Source organism: Stegostoma tigrinum, chromosome 19, assembly GCF_030684315.1.
Source record: "Stegostoma tigrinum isolate sSteTig4 chromosome 19, sSteTig4.hap1, whole genome shotgun sequence".
Lineage (NCBI taxonomy): Eukaryota > Metazoa > Chordata > Chondrichthyes > Orectolobiformes > Stegostomatidae > Stegostoma > Stegostoma tigrinum.
Genome location: NC_081372.1, coordinates 17,809,462 through 17,834,864, shown reverse-complemented (window position 1 = coordinate 17,834,864; position 25,403 = coordinate 17,809,462). Strand labels below are relative to the sequence as shown.

At 39.0% G+C, this 25,403-nt stretch overlaps 1 protein-coding gene across 2 annotated transcripts in view; it reads right to left on the bottom strand.

The window, feature by feature from the left end:
* Nucleotides 1-25,024, bottom strand: part of mybl2b (v-myb avian myeloblastosis viral oncogene homolog-like 2b) — a 35,729-nt gene extending 10,705 nt beyond the window's left edge. The window contains exons 1-10 of one of the 2 annotated variants that reach the window (XM_048549691.2): nt 24,942-25,024; nt 24,737-24,833; nt 22,371-22,467; nt 20,754-20,825; nt 18,626-18,718; nt 15,888-16,108; nt 13,494-13,650; nt 7,411-7,479; nt 4,934-5,173; nt 1,188-1,544 (exon numbers count right to left, since the gene is read on the bottom strand). In XM_048549691.2, the coding sequence (XP_048405648.1) occupies nt 1,188-1,544; nt 4,934-5,173; nt 7,411-7,479; nt 13,494-13,650; nt 15,888-16,108; nt 18,626-18,718; nt 20,754-20,825; nt 22,371-22,467; nt 24,737-24,756 (1,326 nt within the window). In that variant the 5' untranslated portion in view covers nt 24,757-24,833; nt 24,942-25,024. The other variant, XM_059652751.1, reaches the window with a different exon arrangement.
* Between the last annotated feature and the right edge of the window lie 379 nt (nt 25,025-25,403).

Below are 25,403 nucleotides of genomic sequence, written 5' to 3'. Positions count from 1 at the left end.
TCAAATACTCTCGTTATGAAAGCTAACATACCATTTGACTTCTTCAATCGCCAGTTGTACCTGCAAACTTACTTTACTGCAATGCCTGTACAAGGACATCTGGGTGTCATTGCACCTCTCCCTTTCTAGTTAAGGCTTCAAACAACAGTGTTGGTCATCTAGTAAACAGATCTAGTAAACAGATCTAGTAAACAGATCTAGTAAACAGATCTAGTAAACAGATCTAGTAAACAGATCTAGTAAACAGATCTAGTAAACAGATCTAGTAAACAGATCTAGTAAACAGATCTAGTAAACAGATCTAGTAAACAGATCTAGTAAACAGCAACTTGATTCAAAGAAAATAAAGGGACTCAAACTGGGTGGGAGGCGTAGACATGACTCTAGAATTGAGACCATAGATCAGACCAGCCACAATCTTATCAAATGGTAGAGAAGCCCTCAGGGCCAGAATAGATTGTTCCTGTTTCTAGTTTTCGTAGATTTTATTAACAGCTGAGAAATGAAAGTGTAACATATTTGTTCTATTTTCAAAACCAAAACCAATAAGCCAAGTTGCAGGGAAGGACTATGTTCCTTAAGTAAAACAACAAAATCAGTTAAACCAATACAGAATTTACCAACATTACATTATTTGGCAGTGATCTACAACTGAACAATTCTGGTCTAAGCAACAAGGTGTAGAGCTGGATGAACATAGCTGGTCAAGCAGCATCAGACGATCAGGAAAGCTGACATTTCAGGCCTAGACCCAGGTCTAGGCCCAAAACATCAGGTTTCCTGCTCCTCTGATGCTGCGTTCATCCAGCTCTACACCTTGTTATCTCAGATTCTCCAGCATCTGCAGTTCCTACTATCTCTGGTCTTCTGGGCATTCTGCTTTGCTACAGTCAGCTGGAGGGCAGAAAAAGAACTGCTCAGGAATGAAAGCGGAAGTTGCTGAAAAGCTCAGCAGATCTGACAGCATCTTTGAAGAGGAAAAAAAAATCAAAATTAACGTTTCAGATCCTGCGACCCTTCCTCAGAACTGAACCCAAAACAGGGCTCAAAACATTAACTCTGATGTTTTTCTTCAGAGATGCTGTCAGATCTGCTGAGCTTTTCCAGAAACTTCTGTTTTTGTTCCTGATTTACAGCAGCCATGTTCTTCCAGTTATTAAGAGAATTGCTGAGTTTTACTTCATTACCTGTGATGGTGAGAAAGGCAATGTCTTCACTGGAGTACTTTTTGGAGTCATGCTGCTGCTGGTGCTGCTTTCAAAAATAGCAAAGCTATTCCCATAGCTATCATTGACAGGTGAAAGTGTAATTTTTGTTTTCTTCTTGCGCCTCAGAATTGTTGGTGGTGTACTAAAGCTTCCTGCAATTGGAGAGGTGATCATGGGTATGAGTTCACCCTTCTTAGCACTCTTGCTTAGGTCAGAGATGGTATTGGCATCAATGCGATATTCCGTCAAACTCTGCTGTGATGTCTTATCAGGAGTCTGTTTGATAAGATCCTCCGGTAAATCAAAGCAAGATAGATCAGACCACGTATCTGGATCCTTAGGTATGGAAAATAGACAATAAATCAAGGCGATAAGCATTTCAGTGCCAAAGCAAGAAATTACCTGCAGTATGCTTAGATTATCATCCATTTAGTAATATCAGAACTGGAACATTAATAGAATTACATATTGGAGGCAACCATTCAGCCCATCGGGAGTTGAGCTGAAGTGAAAAGCAAGTACTATACATCAAAACCTCCAAAATGAACATTTGAGACAAAGGTGACCAAAAAGTGACTCTATAGTTTCTCAGAGATGTGGGGGAGACAAATCAGTACAATCAGGTAGGTTTGCACCCAATAACAAACGGAGAAGATATTTCATACTGCAAATAACTGTTACACTACATAAATCTGTTTCATTAATACTATAAATGGCACTGATGTTTCAACATTTAGAAGCATGACAAAATATTTAGTGTCTAAAATAAAAGCTATCTTCAATGGAAATTCGACAATATTTGACTCATTGTTCATATTGTCCAAAGAACACTCCTAATGGGAAAACACTCATTCAACAGTGTACGTGTATCATTTTATGTAATAGAAATAAATCAGGGAGGCAGAATTGCTGTGGCAACATGCACTCTCCTCTTTCAGTTGCATTTTTGTTCAGTGTCCTTGAAACTGATGCCCATTCGTTCCAGATTATGAGCCATCTGGTCTTTTGCTTACCAATACAATTCTTCCTCTATGATTTCTTTCAGCATCTTTTCTGTACCACTGCTATACGACATGTTCAAAAATAATTCAACTTTTGTCTGTCCACAACAGCCATTAAGAATGAATAAAAACAAAATGTTTTTGTATTTTTCCCCCCTCCCCCGATCAGTTAGTACAACGTCTTGACCACCTTAAGTCACTAGACATTAAATAACATACTACTATAAAGGCATAACTGTCAAATGATTTTCCCAAGATAAACTATTTTGGCAATTCTGGATAAATTTTAAAGCTATTGGGTCTTTCCAGGACAGATAAATTTAACTATTTTTGATTTTGAAATGAATAGGCCCAAATGTCTACTTGAGACAAAAATATTCTGTGAAATAAGGATATTTTAAAAGTGCATAAAATTCTTAAAGTCAAGTTAGCATGAATATCTGGAACTCAAAAGACAAAACTAAATTTAACAAAGAATAATGTAGAATATTTAAAATTTTAACTCATGTGCAGCAAGCCAAAATCTATAAATGCATGTCCTCATCAGTTGCTCAGATAACCGTCAGACCCAGGTGGCCCCAAATCTCAGACGTCAAGCTACCATGCTAACTGTCACCTCACTTAATGCAACACAGCTGAAGGTGCTCTGCAAATATTTGGCTGAACCCTACTGAAAAATCTGTGCAGACCCTGGAATGCTAATTTATTTCTTCCTTGATCTATGTTAATGTTCTGTTGTTTTCTTAACAATCACCTTCCAGCCGATCCCAACCTAAAGAAAAGATTTTTGGAGCCCCAGGTCAGGGAGGAAGGAGAGCGAAGTTTGACTATTATCCCCTAACATGTTTCACCAACACAAAAGAGATGAAATCAATACCATGTCCACTTAATTGACTTTTGTCTCCTGGTGGAGCCAAGGCAAGACCTGATAGGACCGTACTCAATCAATCATTAACTGAATAGCAAAGTGAAGTACCCCATACCCTCTAGAGAAAGAAAAATGTGCATACATGGCAGGTTATGAATAAGAGTAATACCTCCCCACCCTCTTTCTGAAATAAATTGAAAAAAAGATTTGCTAGAGGAAGTTTGCCCACCCTCCCTGGCTGACTAAATTGAATTATCTGCATCCTGCTTTTAACTCCAGTACCTCAGATAAGCCATATTGCTGTGTCTCAAATCGGCTTCACCTTTGTTTTCAAATTATACAATAAACAGGGAGAACACTTAGGAGCATTCACAGAGGTATCTGGGCATACAGATCCAGAGATCCCCGAAAGTGGCAACATCAGTGGATAAGGCGGTCAACAAGGCATATAGCACGCTTGCCTTCATCAGCCAGACAATCAAATATAAAAGGTGGCAAGTTACGTTATGTTACTGCTGTAACAAACTTTAGTTAGGCCATATCCAGGACTATTGTGCGCAGTTCTGGTCACCACACTAGTAGAAATACATAAATGCTTGGGAGAGGGTGCAGAGATTTGCCTGATCTGGAGGGTTTTAGTTATGAGGAGGTTGGATAAACTCAGTTTTCATTGGACATGCGGAGGTTGAGGGGCGACCTGATAGAGGCCTATAAAGTTATGAGGCCTACAAAATTATGAGAGGCATAGATTAGATGGATAGTCAGACGCTTTTTCCCAAAACGGAAAGGTCAACTACAGGAGGGCACAGGTTCAACATGACAGGGGCAAGTTTAGGGGAGGTGAGCAGAGTTTTTCACAGAAGATAGTGGGTGCCTTGAACACATTTCTAGTGTTGGTGGTGGTGGTGGTGGTGGTGGGGGGGGGGGGGGGGGGGAGCAGCCATGTTAGCAACATTTAAGGCATATCTTGATTGACACATGAATGGGAGGTAAACTGAGAGATAGAAACCATGCATGGGCAATAAGTAGCAGGTCTAAATAAGGACTAGAATCAGCACAGGCTTAGAACATAGAACACAGAACATGGAAAAGTACAGCACAGTACAGGCCCTTCGGCCCACGATCTTGTGCCGTGGATTAATCCTAATCCAAAAATAAAATAACCTAACCTACATTCCCCTCAATTCACTGCTGTCCATCTGCATGTCCAGCAATCGCTTAGATATCTCTAATGACTCCGCTTCCACGACTACCACTGGCAAACTATGCCATGCGCTCACAACTCTCTGGATGAAGAACCTCCATCTGACGTCTCCTCTATACCTTCCTCCTAACACTTTAAAACTATGACCCCTTGTGGCAGTCAATCCTGCCCTGGGGAAAAGTCTCTGGCTATTGACTCTATCCATGCCTCTCATTACCTTGTACACCTCGATCAGGTCACCTCTCTTCCTCCTTCTCTCCAGAGAAAAGCCCGAGCTTGTTCCTGTTCTACGTTGAATTGTATTACATACATTGTATTGAATATACTGCATTAACAGAATGGACTTTACACACAAGCCATTGAAGACACAAAGTTCCAGTGAGCAATATTCACTGGATGTTGCAGCTGAGATGGATGTAACACAAGAACATTAACGTACTGAAGTAAACAGTTAAAAATACAGGAAAGAGATCATTACTCCACTGTAATAATTCACAGCATCTATCAAAATCAACTAAAATCCAGCATGGCACTTGAACATGAGGTAATTATTATACAAATGAACTGAGCTTTGCACTGGCTCAAAATATTCTTCAAGATTCTTTCAAAATAGTTTGAGCATGGCTACTTTCACAGTGTGTTAGGAACTTACACGTTTGATTGACTCCAGAGGCTCAGAGAATTCAGGGGCTGACTGCGGAGAAAATATTGTCCCAGAATCTACAATCAGAAACATGCTGCCAGAAGCCTCTTCTGGCGACTGATTATGTTCCTGTGATTGATCAGAAGCTGACTGATCTTGCTGAGTTTCAGAAATGCACGATTGTCCATGATCACCAGGTAATGTGTTATCCACAAGAATATTGCCTAGCCAGCTAGTTATACCGTCCTCCTGATGATGAAAGAAAAAAAAAATGTAAAACCTCAACTCAAAGAAATTACTAAAGACTGGCTTTGGGGTAAAGTGCAAAATGAACTCTGAATGGAGAAATGTAAATGAGCTATGTAAACTCAAGTAATCATTAAAAAAAGTAATGTCACCCAAGTGTACCTTAATGGCAGTTTTTTCTTTTCATAAAGACTGCTATTTTCATATATACTTGCAGAGAGTCACCTCTTAGAACAATTCCATAAGACACAGGATCAGAAGGAAGCCATTCAGCTCATCAAGCCTACTCTACCATTTAATGAGATCCTGCCTGATCTGCTAATCCTGAACACCAGTTTCCTGCCTTTTCCTCATAACTATTCATTCTGTTACTATTAAAAATCTCTCAGCTGCAAATGTACATATTAGCCCAGCCACAACAGCACTCTGTGGTAAAGAATTCTGTATATTCACTATCGCCCATCTGTATCTTAAATATATGGCCCCTCATTCTGAAATTATCCCCTCTGGTCCTAGACTCTCCCATTAGGCAGAAACAATCTTTCCACATCTTTCTTATCAAGTCTTTCCTCGTATGTTTCAATAAAGAGTCGCCTCTTATTCTAATTTCCAAGCTCAGGCCCAAATTACTCAACCTCTCAAGACAATGCCTCTATAGTGAACCGCCTCCAATAGCAGTATATCTTTGTTTAAATAACAGGGCCCAAAACTCTTCAGTATTAGACTTTTGTCTTGTATAAGCTTGGTGAAATTTATACTCCATTCCAAAAGGAAATCAAAGCTAACATTTGATTTGTCTTCCCTAATACGCACTCAATTTCAATGCTAGCTTTTTGCTATTCATGAATAAGAATTCCCAATCTCTGCTCTGTAGCCTTCTACAGTCTTGTTCCAACGAAACGGTATTCAGCTCCTCTATTCTTCGTGCCGAAGTGCTCAACCTCAAATCATACTCCATCTGCCAGGTGTCTGCCTACTCAACGTTTCTCTCTCACACCCCCTCTCCAGGCTGTGTCACCCTTGCTACTTGCTTTTCTACTTTTTTTGGTGTCTTCTGTTAGCACTTTCACACTTCTCATCCAAGTCATTAACATACATTGTAAATAACTGTGGCCCCAGCAATGATCTTTATGGCAATTACAAGTTGTCATCCTGAAAATGCCCCCCTTTCCTCAACTGCTTTCTATTAGCCAGCTAATCCTCTACAACATTAATATATTGCCTCCAAAACCATGGGATCTTCTAAAATAGCCGAATGTATGACATTATCAAAAGCCTTCCAAAAACACAAATAAATTACATTCACTGCTTCCCCTTTATTTACACTGCTTTTCATCACCTCAAGGAATCCTGGTAAATTTGCCTTTCCAGGTCAAAAACCCTACATTGTTTTAATCTTTTCTTAGAGCTCAAACTTTTGAAACTCAGGATCACCTTCAGCTCTTTTGTTCAACCTGTGCTTCGATGTCTGCACAGTACTAGGCACAGAACAGGAACGCCAAAGTTATGAGAAATAACAAAAACCTGGACTTGCAAAAAAAGAGGAAGTATCTGAAAGAAATTATGGAAATTGGAAGGTAACCTAAAGTGTTAATATAATTTAAATAAAAGATGTACCAAGACAAGGACAAACAGCTTAAACAAGTGAATTTAGGAGAGATGCCAGGAATAGCTTCATACAGGTGAAATGTTCAAATGGAATTTTTCTGGATGAATGTATTAAGACACACTGAATTAATTTTCTGAAAATATGTTGTGAATGTTGAAATTGAGTAGTTAATCTGACAGAAAACTGAACATACCAAAAAAAAAATCAAATAAATGGAAAATATTGCTGGAAATCCAAAACAAAGCCAGAAAACGCTAGAGAAACTCAGGTCAGGCAGCATCTTTCTCCAAAGATACTACCAAACTTGTTGAGTTTGTCCACCATTTTCTGTGCTTTTTAAATTCTGAAGAACAAGTGTTCTAGTTGGTCAAAAAGGAAGTTGTGCGTCTTGGAAAGAGACTGACTTATGAACATGATGGTACAGAGTTTTTAATTATTTTTCATGTGCTTTTGAAATTAAACATTTGTGTGGCTTCTTTAAAACCTTGAGGGAGGAAGGCCCTCATACACTGCATGTTTTACAATTATTTTAAGCAGTCTATATATTGAAAGTGATCATACATATAACAAGGCTGGTAGATGTTAAAACTAGCAAATAATTGCAGTGTTTTTATTTCCACTATTTTCTAACCTGCTTTATAGTAACAGATGGCGGCTGTGGAAGTGGTTCTACAGAAACAGGCTCATGTTTTGAAGAAGTCTGGAAGGAAAAGAAAACAAAGATGATATTGCAGTTTTGTTTTCAATGTGCTCAAATTATTCAGGAAATCTATCAAAATGTTTTTCTGAGTTTAAAGCTCTCAAGCTAAAAGTTTGCACTGCATGAAGTCAATTTCCTTACTGAAAGTGGTTCAGGGAAGATTAGCAAGAAAGGCAGTTTTCCTAGTTGATTGATTGAACCAGGAAATTAAATCTATGCCTATTGGAAAAAAAATTTGACAGGATCACAGTAAGGAAGAAACGTTTACCCACTTGCACACTTTCAAAGCCACGAAGGAAAAAGTGATTTGTGCAAAGAATCTCAAATTTTCTGGCACAGGCAGCTATTTGGTCATGAAGGTGGCACCAGCTCTCCAAAAGAGCATCATGACATAAGCCATTTTTTTGCCTTTTCCCTAAAGCCCTGAAAAATACATAATTAGAATCAACCCCTAATGCCTTTTTAAATGCTGCAATTGAACCTGCCTCCACCATATTGCCAAAGCAGCACATTCCAGACCTGAATGATTTACTGTGTGAACAAGTTCTTTATCCCACTCATGCCACATTTGGTTCTTTTTCAAAGTCTGCGCCTCTCATTTCTGTTCCCACCAGTGAATGGGCCATCTTTTCACTACCTACTCTGTCCAGGCACTTCATGATCTCGAAAACTTCTAACAAATTCTAACCTTAACAAATCTTCTCTAAGGAAAACAGTCCCAACATCAATCTACGATCATAACTAAAGTTTATCATCTCTAGAACCACTCTTGTAAACCTCATCTGCACTCTCCTAAATGCATTTGCATCCTTGCAGTGTGGTCCCCAAAACTGTACAACACTCCAGTTGAAATTTATATACAGATTCCACGTAATTTCCTTAGTCTTATACTGACCGTGTCCATTTAAAACAAAAGCCTATATGCTTTATTAACTGCTGTCTCCACCCAACCTGCTACTTTAATGACTTATACACCCAGGCCTTTCTACACACCCAATTATTGTAATATACCATTTTACAGTATCTCTCCTTGCTGTACATAAATTGACACCTTAGTTCCCCACACTATATTTCACATACCATATCTCAGACTACTCAACCAATCAATATCCTTTTGAGGTTCTTCACAGTCCTCAGTTTACTATGCTCCCAAATTTTGTACATTCTGGAAACATGGAAATTGTTCTCTGTATACCAAAAGCTAGGTCATTGATATATTAGCAGGAAAAACATGCAATCCAATAAGCAGCCTTGGGAAGCCCCACTACAAATCTTCTTCCAGCCAGAAAAATATCCATTACTCTCCATTTCCTCTCACTAAGCCAATTTTCTTTCTACACTGCTACTGCTGTCCTTTTTATTCAATGAAAAGACACTGCTCTCAGGTTTGTTATGCAGCATTAATTCAAACACCTTCTGTAGCACTAAACACATGGATCGTATTAACCTCATCATTCTGTTTTGCCAATGTAACTTAATTCAATTAAATTCAATTCAGAGTTATTATCTTTAGCAGTTTCCCAACCATCCAACTAACTAGCCTGTAATTGCTGGGGACTTACCCTCACTGACTTTTTAAAGCAAAAGCATGACATTTGCAATTCTCCAGTTCTTAAGTGCAGCAAGTCTAAGTCTAAGTCTAAAGACAACAAACATTTATGGTCAATGCTAACACAATTCCACACTTAGTGCAAGTATGCCCAGATACATCTTGTTTAGGTGCCTTACCAAGATAGGAGGAAAAAAAAATAAGCCATGTCACCCCTCAAGCCCGTTTTGCCAGTCAATAAGATCATGATTGATCTATACTATGAATTCCACATTTCCAACTACTGACAATATCTTTTTAAATTTCTACACCAAACAAGAATCTACCTTGCCGCAATGACCCCAACTCCAACTTCTATGGAGGAGAGTTCCAAAATTGAGCCTCTGATAATACTTCTTCTCGTATGACCAAAACTGGGCAAGCTCAAACCTTAAAACAATGCCTCCCACTTCTCAACTCACCCTCAATAGGAAACATTCTTTCCACGTCCAACTTGTCAAGATAATTCACTTCAAGTTAATCCTCATTCTTCACAATTTCAGTGAAAACAAGCCTATTCTGACCAACCTTTCCTGTTGAGACAATCCATTCATTTCAGGCATCAATTGAACTAACATCATCTGAACTACTCAGAACACACATCCTTCCTTCGATAACAAGGCCAAAACTGCATCAAGTATTTTAGATGTGATCTTAGCAATGATCAATAATTGTACACCTTCACTGCCCCTTATCCAAGGCATTGATATCAACTGTAAATGACCAAAGACCTCAACAGACAACTGCTATCCATTTCTACACTTCTAGCTAGCTTCCTCATACTAATTTCTTTCACCCATTATTAGTCATTTTTTTAATGTTCTGTCCAATCATTTCACCGACCACTTGTATTTGCACAGTATGCTTTTCTCTTAATTTTGATTCTTCCCTTAATGTTAGTTATGCAGATGTGAGTCCTTGTCTTTGAATTTGTTATAACAAGAACATACTTATTCTGAAAAATCTGCAGAAAATGTCTGCCAGTGCTTCTCTATTGACCCATCCCCTATCCTAGTACCCCATCAACCAGCTCAGCTTTCATGGTCTTACAAACAAAGGCAGCAAAACTTAAAAAGTATCAGTCCATTCCTCGAACTTTGAAACTAGAAGTAATATTCAAATCACCCTGCGGTAGCTGCTACCATTACTCTGATGTCATTAGTAAATGCTGTCACATTACACAAAAATTAAGTGGAAACAGCTCTCTGGTTCGAGCCAAAATATTTTTTTGAAGAACTACAGAAATTTGTCTAGGCTACCAATGCCAATGTGATTTTACCAGTTTACATGTAGCTCAAAACCAGCACTGATTACTGTTCCATCATAAACACCTAATAGCTACTTTTGTATAAAGAGCCTGTAAACCTTGAGATTTATTTTTCCCACTACTCTGCTCCAGCCAAACGGATCCTAAATCCTGATCTTCAGAACCAATGTTAACCAACCCCTGCACAACTGTATTACTTATTAAACTTTGCTAACTCTCCAACTTTATAGATCTTCCTATTCTTGAATAACAAATACTCTCGACATTCAAGATATAGGCCTTACAATTAATCCAGTTTCAGTAATGGCCATCACGTTTACTTCATGGTGACTTATCAATTTGCTTATCATGAATGCTGCACGCATTTAGATAAGGAGCCTTCAGTTTTGAGTTCATTTTTGCAGGATCAAGTCTTGACTGTTGGTGCAGATATTTTTGACATGTTATGCATGTCTGAGGCAGACGGAACTTGAACTCAGGACAGTGCCTCTATGCTACAAGACCCTCCCAAACTGTGTATTCTTGGGTTTGTGTCTCTTCCTGTTGATTGGGCCTTAAAATTTTCCATAATACTATTATTTTGTCCTCAGCCTTGAACCTCCTGTTTCATTCGCTGGAGAAGAAATACAAGTGTATATCCAAATAAAGACAGTGAGACACAAGGACAATTTGAAGGTAGCCATGCTCCATCTGCTGCCTTCTCCTATTTGGCAGAAATTGTGCTTGGAAGGTGTATATAGAGAGCTATGGTATGCTGATGCAGTGTATCTAGTAAAAGGCATGAACTGCTGTTGCCATTCACCAAGAGTGAAGTGTGTATGTTGACGATGGTGAATGCGACACTGATCAAGTGTACCCCTTCATCTTGAATGGTGTGGAGCTTCAAGTGAGATGTTTGTGCACTCATCCAGACAAGTGGATAGTACTCCAGCACAACTGTCTTATGCCTTGTGTAAATTTGGGATTAAGAGGCAAGTTACTCACTGTAGGACATCCAGCCTCTGAGCTGCTTTTACAGCATTTATAAGGCTAGCCCAACTCAGTTTTTGGTTAATTGTAACCCCAGGACACTGATGAGGATTTCAGCAATAGCCATTGAATACAAAGGGGGCATGATTGGATTGGAGGTATCATCGCCATGAACTTGTGTAATATGAATGAAAACTTGGCACTTGTCAACGAAAGTCTTATGTTGTCCAGGGTAGGCAAGCACGTGAGTTATCAGTGTCTCTGAACACTATAAGCATCAGCAAATAGCCCTGCTTCAATGTTAAACTGGAGAGATAACATATCTGAAGATAACTGTGCCTGCAACAGTGCACTGAGAACTTCCTGCACCAATGTCCTGGAATTTAGACAATTGCTAGATACAGATCTTAGGGCTAAAAGGTATCAAGGGGTATAGTGAGAAAGTGGATAGAGGATAGGGGTCTGGATGATCAGCTATGATCATTTTGAATGGCAGAGCAAGCTTGAAGGGCCAAATTGCATATTCCTGCTCCCCCTCATTTTCCATGTTACTGTGTCCTCTAACATCATAATCTTTATGTTAAATGCAATCCAGCCAGTGAGAAATTGCCAATTCTGCTGATTTCAATTCTACTAGGTTTCCTGATGCCACACTTTCTCAAATGCTGCATTATCATGAAGGGCAATCATGCAAAACTCATGTATGGAACTGTGCATTTTTGGCTAGCTTGCACAAAAGTTGCAATCAAGTTAGAGGACAGCGGTCCTGGCAAGAACCTAAGCAAATCAAACATCTGTTACAACCCACTGGGGTAGCCTGTTGGAAGTCTAGCCCTGCTATTCCCAGAATCATCAGAAAAGTAAAACAATACACAATTTACCCAACTTTCAACTCCAGGTTGACAAAGCATGGGCCAGGTTTCTATACCTAACGAGAATGATTACTTGTAGTAAGTATCAGAGATAATGGGGACTGCAGATGCTGGAGAATTCCAAGATAATAAAATGTGAGGCTGGATGAACACAGCAGGCCAAGCAGCATCTCAGGAGCACAAAAGCTAACGTTTCGGGCCTAGACCCTTCATCAGAGAGGATCCTCTCAAAAGGGCTTTCATCGATGACTGGACTCTCATCCAATCAGCTTCTTATTGCAAAGAAAAGCTGCATCAGCATACCCTTTCAGCTCAAAAATCACCTACAACTCAAACTTCAATTATGGCTGGTGAAACAATCCTTACACATCGTTATCAGAGATAATGGGAACTGCAGATGCTGGAGAATCCAAGATAACAAAGTGTGGAGCTGGATGAACACAGCAAGCCAAGCAGCATCTCAGCAGCATAAAAGCTGACGTTCCTCTCTGATGAAGGGTCTAGGCCCGAAACGTCAGCTTTTGTGCTGCTGAGATGCTGCTTGGCCTGCTGTGTTCATCCAGCTCCACACTGTTATCTTACACATCGTTACCCTGGTTATTGCTAAGTAAACACTCCTTGATTGCAGTGTTGACAGAAAACTAATGGCTTAGAACAGATTACTGGTGCTATAAATTGGCTGGATTGGATTGTCTACCAATGTGTGTACAGGATATTCCTGAGCATGTTCTATGTTGTTGAATGGATGCTAGCATTGTAACGATCCTGGAAGAGCATTGTTAAGGTTGCAACTAGTTTGAAGTACAAGTCCTCAGCTGGGATTTTGCTACAACCTAAACACTTTGCCATGGTGAAAGTACAAACCACAATGGCAGCATCTGAAGAAAGTTAAAAGGTGTTCTCTTCCTGTCTTGACCAACAGTTAGCTCTCAACTAATATCACTGAAACATCAAAAAGGTATAAAATTCTTGGACACCCCTCGCATCACAGTAAGTGCTGCAGCAAAATTGGGGGATGAATCTCTAGGTTTCACTACTATCCAAGTGATCAGTCGAAGAAAAAAAAAGTGTAACTGGACAGAACAGCAAAAATCACTCAAAGGGAAAGGAAGTAACTTGAGCATTTTAGTGTTAATCTTGGATTTAATTAGAAATCAGACTTAAAAATTACTTATTTCCACCCCCATCCCCCAAGATAGATTTTACTGAGTTTCTTGTCAACTAGAATTTGTGACAGCACCAACAAACACAAATAAGGGAGAAAAAAAAAATCAGTAACACTGGAAACTACTAGAAATCCCTGAAAAAGTGAACAAACCTGAGAGAGTTTGGTCCTGAAACACTGGATTTCACCATCCTCTGAATGAGTAATTAAAAACATAGGCATATCCTGGTTACCATCTTGTAAGTAGCCTTCCACCTCCACCTTCCTTTTCAGTGTTGAATTCCAGTGATTCTTTACAGCATTGTCTGTTCTACAATTTACAAGTGCCATTAATCAGATTGGTTATATTAAATTGAAAAGCCAGGAATGCTTAAAAAGTGATCAAAATTGTCAAACAATGGCAGACTTCAGGTAATGTAAATGTAAACACATGCATTAGGAGCAGGAATAAGCCATTCAGACCCTGAAGCCCATCCACCAAAAGATCACAGCTGAACCAATTGTAATCTCAAATTCACATTCTTGTCTAGTCCTGATAACTCCTCACCCTGTTAAAAGGAGAATTTATGCCTGGATTTAAAAAATAAAATAAAATCGAGGACTCTGCGCTCACCACCTTAACTCCACAATCTCAAGCAAGTCACAGTCACTTTTATGGAAATCACAAGGCAGTAAACTGCCAGTAGAGTGGCAACAGCAATTTATGGGGTCATTATTTTATAATTAAAATTTTGTTACAACAGCATGTAGTTAGTCCCTCAACCCACAATGGAATAGTGCAGAAAGGTTGAAGCTTCTTGTGTTCCACAGAGAAACACTCAAAATTCAGTGGTTTTTCTTTAAAACTATTTCACAGCATGTGGACGTCATTAACTAGGATAGCAATTGCACCCATCCTTAATTATTTGGAAAGGTGGTAGTGAGCCATCTTGAATCTAGCAGTCCATGTGGTGCAGGTACACCCACATTCCTGTTATGGAGGGAGAGGATTCTAAGTCAGTGAAAGTAAAATGGTAATACATTCCAAAATTAGGTTGGTGTGAGACTTGGAGGGGAACTTATAGATGCTGATGTTCCCATGCATCTGCTGCCTTTGTTTTTCTAGACAGTAGATATGTTATCTTTCTAAGGTGCAGGTGGTGGCTTGGACAATTGTGTAGAGCATATTGTAGACGGTATATACTGCCAAGACAATGATAAACTCCACAATATTGATAGCTGGGATTTCAGTGATGATGCTATTGACTATCAAGGAAAAAGGTTAGATTCTCTCATCGGAGATGGTCACTGCCTAATATTAGAGTGGTGCAATTTTCACTAAATACCATTTCAGCTCAACCCTCAATGCTACCAGATCTTTCTGCATATGGAGAAGAGAACTGTTTTAGTATCAGAGTCACATAGGATGCTGACATTGGTCAATGGAGAGAAAGTCATTGATGAAGCAACTGAAGAATGTTGGTCCTAGAGCATTACCTGGAGGAACTTCCGAAATGATACCCTGGTATGGAGATAATTGGCATCCAACAAGTACAGCTACCTTCTTTTATGCTAAGTATGGCTCAACTAGTGGAGAGTTTTCCTCCTGACTCCCATCAGTTGTGCTAGGGCTTCTTGCTTCTACTCTCGGAAGAATGCTGCTTTGGTGTGAAGGACAAACGCAGTAGTCTACATTCTGCAGTTCTTGAGTTCAGATCAATCTATGTTTGGACCAAGTTTATAATGAGATCAGGAGCTAACAACCACAAATTGGACATCACTGAACAGATTATTGCTGCTTGCTGGCACCACTGATGATGCTTTCCATCAATTTACTTATTAAGGGGATTATTGGGTGGAAAACACAGTCACGTTGAATTATTATGTCAACAGGTTATAAACTGGGGTAACTTTCTCCATTTGTCTGGCAGCATTATATTTAAACTCAAATGGATCGGCTAGTGCACTACTTTTCCAGAGCATAGTTTACTATATTATTGCCAGGGTCCATAGCCTTTGCAGCAGCGCCTTCATCCATATCTTAATATCATTGAGTGAATCAAACTGACATTGGTGATGCCAGAGACCTCAGGAGGCAGTGATGGATAACCCAATCAGCACTTCTGCCTCGTCATTTGTATCAGTAATACACAAATTCATTAACTTACTCTGGGCAAAATAAAACTGACATATTGTTAATTCCTGTTTCCTTCTCTAATGTATGCTGTTGGGCATTTTTTTTACGCTTTGGCTCAGTTCCTTCTAATCTAATCACTTCACTTTTTTTTGTAAACTTCATTCACTGTAAAATATTACTTTCACAGATGATGGAAAGCTAGTAGTCAATCTTACAACATTTATTTTTAAATGGAGTCTTCTGCATAACAGTTATAGCATGCAGAACCAGAATCATTATACAAACAGCAACCAAACTGACACTACCCAGCAACAGTTACGTAGCAATCCGCGTACATATTGTCTGGATCTCAAATCCAATAGGGGGAGAAACAAACTGAAAGAACTGTTCATTCCTAGCACACTTGTGACAGAACCCAATGGAACACTTGCCTCCCTGGTAGCAGTTTTGCAATCTCTGCCCAGCGGTTGCCAAGGACCTTGTGTGCTTCGTAAATAATCTTGTCCTCCTCTTTAGTCCAAGATGATTTCTTAACCTCAGGATTGAGATGATTGTGCCAACGTTCACGACACTGTTTCCCAAGTCTACCTTTTAGATGTCTCGCAATTAATGACCAACGTTTTGGCCCATGTTTCTGAACCAATTCAATTACCTAAAATGAAACGAGAGGAGTCAAAGATCACTTCATCCAATCTGATCTTTGCAAAAGGTGCTAATAGATTTGGACGTTTCTTTCAGGTTTTCCTGTACATGCTAAAACAAGTACAATTAGCAGGTATGCAACTGGATCCCAGCCCTCAACCAAAAATCGCTGCAGTGGTAAAAAGAGAGTGACTTTATCCGACCTTTCCACTCCTCCTCATCTCAACAGTCAGACACATAACCATTACTCAGCACCTTTCACTATTTGAAGAAAAATATGATAACTTGCACCATAAAAGCAATCAAGTTTAAAAAAAAATCAGTGTCACTGATGTGCTGTGCTGAGAACTAGTAACTGGTTGGGAATATAGCATTTTAAACATAATAGCTGCAGATATAGAGAAATCAGGCTTATGGTGAAAGAGAAATCATATTTAGCCAATTTCCTGGATTTTGTTCAAAAAGAGTACCCTGCGCTGGGGATAAAAGGCAGCCTAGAGACACACTGTACTTGGATTTCCAGAAGGCATTTGAGAAGGTGCCACAAAGAAATTATCATCCACAGTAGGAGTGGTAGTGGTAGTAGTGGTAACATACTAGCATGCAGTTGTTTGTTAGCTCGCCGAGCCAGTTCCACAGCATGCAGGCATTTCATTACCATTATAGGCAACATCAGTGCAACCTCTATTCAAAGCGTTGGCGTTCTGCTCCTTTCCAAATTTATGATACTCTGGTGTGGTGGGGCATCATTTCTGGCTCTGTTTTTTTAAGCAGCAGTCTGTATACAGGGTCCATTTCTGTGTTTGTTAATTGGAGTCCCATGTTGAGAACCAGGTTTCTAGAAATTCCCTTTTACGTCAGTTGTTCGCTTGTCCCAGTCGAATCGATGGTCCTCATTGCCTGTGTATGTTGAGACAAGTGAATATTGGTCACGCCTTTTTACTGCCAGCCGGTGTTCACGTATCCTGATTGTCAGTTTCCTCCCCATTTGTCCGATGTAATGTTTATTGCACTCGCAAACACCAGTTGGCAGTAAAAAGACAACCAACATTCGCTTGCCTCAATATACACAGACAGACATCCAGGGCCATCAGTTCGACGAGGACAAGTGAACAGACATGCAAGGGAATTTCTGGAAGTCTGGTTCTCAACACGGGACTCCATTAACAAACCCATAGAAATAGACTTGCATACAGACTGCTGCTAAAGCACAGAACCAGAAATGACTAGACCCACCACACCAGAGGATCATATAAATTCAGAAGAGAGCAGAACACCAACACTTCGATTAGTGGTCACACAGCTGAGGTTGCCTAGAATGATAACGAAACCTCTGCACACCATGGAATAACTGGCTCGGCGAGCTATCAAACAATGGCATCCATAACCTGAGCTACAAATTTTTGCTAAAAACTTTAAACACAATAGCATGGATAGAAAATTGGTTGGCTTGCAGAAAATGGTGTTCTTAAATGGCAGGATGTGTCAAATGGAATCCTGCAGGGAGTTGGTGCTGGGGCTTCACTTTATTTTTTAACAATTTATAATTAGCGAGTTTGACGAGACAAGTGAAGGCTCAGCAATTGAATCTGCTAATGATACAAAAATAGGAGAAAGTATTCTGTGAAGTGGTCAGAAGGTCAATGCGGATAGCTATAAATAGATGAAAATTTGGAAAGAGGAGTATAATTTGGGAAAGGGTGAAACTGTTCAGTTTGGTAGGAAGGACTTTTATTAATAAAAGTGTATTACTTAAACTGAACAGAGGCAGAATTTCAAGGTTTGGGGCAGAGGTATTATTCTGTACAAAGTAACAAAAGCTTAGCATGCAGGTACCTCAAGTAATTAAGATGGTTAATGGAATACAACCTTTCACAATGACAGGAATTGGGCATAAAGTAAAATATTATGCTTCAGTTATACAAGGCAATGGTGAGGCCACATCTTGAATACTATTTGCAGTTCTGGTCTCTTTATTTTAAGCAGATGTAAATGAGTTGGATATGATTCTGAGGTAGCTTACAAGACTGATATCACTAATTAGCATGCTGTCTTGTGACAAGTGGCTGGACAGACCAGGCTTTTTTCCACTGGAGTTTAGGAGAACAAGGAAATAACTTGACCAAGGTACACAAGATCCTGAATGGTTTTGACAAGTTAGATGTGGAAAGGATGTTTCATCTGATGAACAAACCAAGATTCAGGGAGCACACTTTTAGGAGAAAAGAATTTTTTTATTTTTGAGGATTGTGACCTTTGAAACTTAGCCTCAGCAAGCAGTGTCATTGTTTTTGTAAAAGTGGAGATAGATAGATTACAGGAAAATGGATAGGTGAATAAAATGTTAATCAGAATTCTACATTCCTATCTACTCCTATATACAAACAGCTCAGTCATTATTGTTGAATGGTAGAACAGGCTTGGGGGGCAAAAAGTCCTTTTTTTTAAAACACCTACATTCCTAGATTCATGATACTTATAAAAATGTCCCGGACAGGCTTGCAATTTCACCCATTTTTACATTTACCTTCTGATCTTCTTCCTTTGTCCATGGCCCTTTCACAAGCTCTGGATTCAGAACCTTCAGCCATCGATGCTGGCACTGAAGATCAGTTCGGTTCTATAACAATTAAAGTCAAGAAGTATAACCAACATAAAACAGGGGGAAAAAAAAATTACACATAAGGCAGGAAGTTCAGCATCATTTACTCCAAGATGGCTGTGTTATACTTCAAGATTCCAATCTGATTTCTTCCTATCCCCATCTCTCAGCAGCATTATCACTTAAGAAAGGGCCAGTTTCTTACGTACAAGGATAGCATTCAACTACGCATCTCTCCCAGACAATGAACTAGCTGATAGATGACTGCAACAAGATGGATTTAGAGCAAAGTTGGAACATGTTGGAGATTATGTAGAGTAGACTTGGGAGAAAGTGAGCAGAGCATTGCAAAAGTCATGGCACCCATTCAAAAACCATTTTGCATTTAAATTGGAAGCAATCCAAACAAAATTAAATAATTCAAATTTATAGGATATTTAACTCCCTGAGAAAACCATTTAATGCCAAATATTGGGTACAGTTTGAAGTTATTAAAAACAATTATGCCCTTTGATGGATGTAGTGTTCCCTTCAACAGGGAGACTGAACATATTTGAAATACTGGAAACACAGTGGCATATTTAAGACATAATATATAGCCTAACATTTTGTGTTTAGATCCTTAAACAAGATTGGAATCTGGGGCAAAAAAGTCAATTAAAAGGGATATTTCTCATCCACAAATGTCATCCTGTCCTCCCACATAACCAATTATCCCACTAACAACCTCATTTTCCTCTTTCAACATTTCTTTGTGAGTATTGTTCTTTGACAATACACTTGTCCAACATTCTATTGAATCCACAGCTGGTCAATGTTCTCTTATGGCCTTCCAATCTGGCAAGGGGGAACCAACATCAACAGTTAGCAGGTCAAAGACACAAGAATTTACGTGCAGTCCCTCCAATCTAGTACACTGTACCTGACATTCAGTTTGCCTCTCTATTTCGGGAAGCCAATAAATAGATTCAGTGATCATTTTTCAACATTTGTTCTATCCACACGTTACTAGCTTCACTGTGGCTCTGCAGTCAAGCCTCCTTCATTTGTACTGGAACCTTTTCCCTTTGCCTCTTCCCAGTTTCCAAAGTGCAACATATTTTGGGGGACAATTTTAGCAAAGAAATCCCACCCATCCTCAAAGTTCTGCTACAATTTGATTTGAACATGTGACTGCCATGACTTCAGATTTCTCGTTTATTGCATCCACTTACCACCCACTTTACTACTATTAAAAAATGCAATCATCAGGCAGTAAAATGTTAACCTATCTTTTTCTATTATTAAATTAACCTTCAATAGATTTCAGTTTTTGATGAAATGAGGTCAAAACAAGATTTTCAAAACCACAAATAATTTAAATACAACCAACTGCAGTTCAACCTGTGGTAGCTTGAACGAGGAAGGTGTGGGATGTTTGAACAAAAGATTATTACCAGCACGCAAGATATACCATCACAAAAACAAGATTGCAAAGTCCTGTGGGTGTATTAAAGACTGTGATTCCAGTGCTATCAAAAATCATTAAGACTAAGCAAACTTGTTTCATAATAGCAAAGGTTGACAATATGCATCACATCAATTTAGGGAGGAATATAAAACAAAAATCTAAATTCCGGAGCTAACCAATAAACTGAATACTGATGAATGTACCACCTGACCTACAGGCAGCAATTCTACAAAAATTAATAGTCATATACTTCTTTGCAAGAAGCGTGCATATGAAGGATTTGTCTTGTTCTTCAAGAATCTGCAACAAGGAAATTTAGTCCATTTTTTGGCACAGGTGGTTATATTTTCTGGATATAAGCAGAGGCTAAGTTTTTCCCATTTGAGCTGCTCATTTTTCTCCTAACCTACCTCTGCTTTTCACAGCACTCAAATATGGGTCTAAAAATACATGGAGTTCATTTGCTTGTGTAATAAATAAATTTCACATCAAGAGTTTTTTTTTGACTGTCTCAATAATGGGAAGGTAGGTCGTGAGATCAGTTTTACTCAAGAACCAGTACAAGAATGACTACCATCAGAAATCACAAGTATAGACACTTACAGAAAAATTACTTGCTATAAGTCTCCAATCATTTTTGCCATATTGGTTCACCAACTTCTTCAACTTTTCATCCTATGCAAAAAGCAAATAGTTTAAGTTAAACCCTTTAAACACAGTAATGTCATTAAAATCCTGCTGCAGTGAGTGTGAAGCTTCTTGCAACTTCTATTAAGAAGATAGGGCTGTGTGCCACAATAACTTTGCAAAGCCACAGTAAAAAGGTTCAAACTAATTAAGCTGTGAGATGATGTTTCTACACTAAATTAGAATAACCTGTACAGGAAGAAAACATAGCACTAAACTAGATTTGTAGTGTGTTTGATAAGTGACTTTAAAAATAGCAATTTCTTCAAAGCTCTACAATAAACCTATTTACTATAACAGAATCAATGACAACCAGTACATTCGTGCTTTCTTTTTTATAACGAACTATATGACATGCTTTTGTTAATGTGTTTTATAATTCACTCCATTAATACTATTAACAAAATTTCCCTAAACTAAAAGGAAGAGTGAGCCTTTAACATGTTGTTAACCTGGTGTCGTGATAGCACCTCTACCAGCCCTATATGGCCTACAAATGTTGTAACATGTCTGAACTGGAAGATTAAAAATACCTACAGTCGACCAGCGTACCTATTGTCAGTATTTCAGACACTTGAATTCTAACAGCTGCTCCAGTTTTCTGCAATAGACGGCATCACAAACTAGCAGAAATGCAAGCAAACTATGATGCTTTCAAACCATCGAAGCACTGGCACAAACTTCAGTATGATTGAGAATCAGCAGGTAAGCAGCTGCAGTGGTTACTACAAGTGAATTAAAGTTTAAAAGAGAAACTGAAAGCCTGATACAATGATCAATGCATGTTTGATTAGTTGTGCACAATGGTCTCCAAGAATTATTGACTCAGGTCAATAATTCTTTGCATTCATACACCCAAGTCAACCACTGTTTTTTTTAAAACTGATGTGCTTTATGGTTTCTGTGACACATGCTTACAGATTGACATTCATACTTGGAAATAGCAGTGCCTTAGAGATTTTGATTTTTCCATTGCAGATCCCCTGCAAATTCATTACTAGAATGGGGAGTTGCTACAGTTTCAACCACTAAAAAAAGGAGTATTCCACACATTTTGTTCTTACTGTGAGAACAGATTTTGACTGTCATTAAATTCCAGTGTTTCATGCAGATAGATTTCTCGTGAAATATTCTGATGCGTACATGAAATCAGCACTTTCTGAAAGGATAAGATACGTTATGCCCTAAAATATTTGGCAACAATACTTGTTCCTAACTAGACAAGCTATGAAAAGTTTTAAAATGGTAAATTAGGAGTGAATTTTTGTATGTTTTAAATAATATCAATCCATGAGTTGAATTTCTATCCTATCTGGAAGCGTATCAATGAAAGATGCACCACAGTTCTGCAAATGCTCTGTATTTCAGATTCAAATGTAACTTCAAACATATCACATTGCACTTCAGTTGATATAAACATTTCTATTCTGAGAAACCAGGCGCTGGAGTTTTACAATGGGTGATTTTTTTAGGTGTATTTCTAATTTTGTTTTAAAAACAACACACACACGAATTTGGTTTCAAAGCAGATACCTCTTCCGCAGACCATTTGACTTTGAAGAACTTATTTGCATCTTTGTGATCCGGAATATCGTAATCCAAATCCTGTGAAGGTTCATCCAATTCTTCACTGCATGTACGTTTATGAAAAGAAAGCACATCATGAAGTAGAGAGATTCATGCAAGCATTCAATATGAGTTAGAGTTGAAACAGCAATCTGCAGAGTCAACTTAATTTGTGGAATAAGGAGGATCAAGTTTGTTAACTTTCGTGATTTATATTGAAGTCCACTCGGGTGTAATACTATGCTTTCTCCAAGTTTACAAGATAGAAACTTGTTTTCAACATGGACCAACATGTCACGTTTCTTTCTATTAGGGAAATACTCAAAATATACAATATCCTGACCAGCAAGGGGAGATAAAGCAGGCTCTAAAATTAAGTTCAGAAGGGAGGTGAAGAGGTCAACATATTTAGACTATACGAACTGATGCAAAAACAGCTCCCTGAAGATAGTACAGATATATGACCAAGAACAGATGGAATCTAGTCTGGTAGCAAATTGTAAACCCATTAAAAAAAAAGGGCAGTATGGTATCTCAGTGGTTAGCACTGCTACCTAATAGCATCAGGGGCGTAGATTTGATTTGACCCTCAAACAACATTATGTGGGGGTTTGCACATTCTCCCCATATTTGCATGGGTTTCTCCCACAATCCAAAGATGTACAGGTTAGGTAAAGTGGCCATTCTAAGATGCCCATAGTGTCCAGGTCTAGGCAGATTAGGCATAGGAAATGCTCGGTTGCAAGGATTAGTTAGAGGGTATGACATGGTCTTCAGAGGGTTGGTGTGGACTCAGTAGATCAAATGGTCTACTTCGACACTTTAGGGATTTTACAAAAAATATCTTGATGTTCTATGGGTCAACTTCTAAATTTTTAAGATTCAACAGCAGGAAAACCACACTCCTGTTATAGTCAAACACTAGTTTATGACTTGAAAAAGAATATGTTTGGGGAAGAAAATCCGTACAATATGATCAGTGTTTTCTGGATGACAGCAGCTTTTTCAAAAAAAAATCTATTTTCTGCTATAAAACAATACTTGTTAAGCGTTTCTACACAATTATTTTGTTAGCAATTTAATCAAAGGCCAACAAGACAAACTAAAAACAGTCTAATATCCTGATGTATTAAATCATTTCAAGACATAACATAATTATAAACCTTGCTGATGCAAGTTCACAACCATAAGCAAAAGTCTTGTTATCTTTCCACTAATTCTTTTTATTTAGAAAAACCAGCAATATGAAGTATCTTAAAACTTCCAGGCATCTGTGTCCCTGTTAAGTTTTTAAAGGAGGAGATAAAATGGTTGGACTTTCTTGGTTTTACAGTTACCATTTGTGTAGCGCTGTTCTGAACTTCAGGCAGTCCAAACGCTCTTCACAGTAAACATTTGAATCTGTTCACTGATAACATATAGGAAACAACGCAGCCAATATGCTCATTGCTAGGTCTCACAAACCGTCACATAACCATGAAAATAAAAAAACCAGAGTTGCCTAAACTGGAAAACAAAAGTTAAAAATTGCTGGAGAAACAAAGCAGGTCTAGCAGCATCTGTGAGGATAAAACAGAGTCAACGTTGCGAGTGACGAAGAAACGTTGACTCTGCCAAAGCTATTCAATTTCTTCAGCAATTTCCGTTTTGTACAAAGTGATGATTTTCAATCTTTTAGCACAAAACATCAAAGGATCGTTCAGGTCCACCCAGCGAAGATCCAATACTGCTGTATTTAGTAGCATTTAATAAATACTTAAGTCTCTAGGTTGAGACTTGAACCCATAACTTCTATGGTGAAAGGAGGCCAACACCTGGAATGGAAACTCACTAGAAAAATTTTCCGCTTTTAATTTAAATGGACAAAAAGAGGTTAAAAGGCAGGTTTCGTTACAGGTGCACACTTCTTTAGATATGGCAGCCAGCTAACTCAACATGCACAGAATGAACCAAAAGTCAACTTTTATTCCATACCCAGCCATTTCCAACACGTTTTAAGAGTTTGTAAATGCAATATAATCCCCACTTAAACGTAATTTGTCCCAGTTTTGAAGAATCCTCTATCTCAATAAACCTCTACAAATTAAAAGAAATATGGTTTTCTCCATTTCCTCCCGATGCAAGTTTACAAGCACATTATGAATTCACCGAAGCTCAGAAACGATCTCTCTCATTACTTTGTCAAAGACATGGAATGTTGCAAGCATTAATTATTCTTGGGGGTGGGGGACAGGATATCGCGTCCCACACATCGGGACGGCTGAGAGGGAAATCAAAGTGAGCTTTACCTATCTTTTTAAAACAAATCATCATCAAATCGGTCGGTCACTCACCATAAAGTCTTCTGAGCCATGGGGAGGGGAAAGAGGCCCACAAGGACTACCTCAGGGTCACTATGGCCTGGGAGTCGACCACCATCAAGCTGGGTAACTAGAAAAAGTAATAACCTTCTTCTTTTAAACAAAAAGAGGAAACAAAACTATCCAAACCGCCGTTCATACATCCGACAAAGATCTTGCACCTCACAAGTTAACGAACCTTTGTCTCCGACACTCTCCCGCTCCTACTCCAGCAAGCCGTTTCTTAAAACCCGCCAAATGCGCCGCTCTCGCTGGCCGCCGTCGCGCTTGCGCACTGGCTACGGCCACGCCCACTGGATCACCCGCCTCCCCTCTGGACACGCCCCCAAGGTCGGTGTGCCTCGCCCCCTCCCTACGCTCCGCACCATTACCCCGCGGGCTAACGTTCCATTTACAAATTGGGGCTTTGATTGTAATCTGTGCGGAGGGGTGAAGATTCATTGTGAAAAGAGAAACGAGAACTACCGCCCTATTTTTTTTACTTTGCGAGCCCAATCTCCCTGCTCCCTGTTGGACTTTAACATTAAGATTGTTTAGTTGGGGTTTTTTTGGCGGAATGCCAGAGATCATTGACGAAGTCGTCCGTCCCATTCCCGGGCCAACGTTCCATCTGGCGGGATGTGCGAAACAACGAACCGTT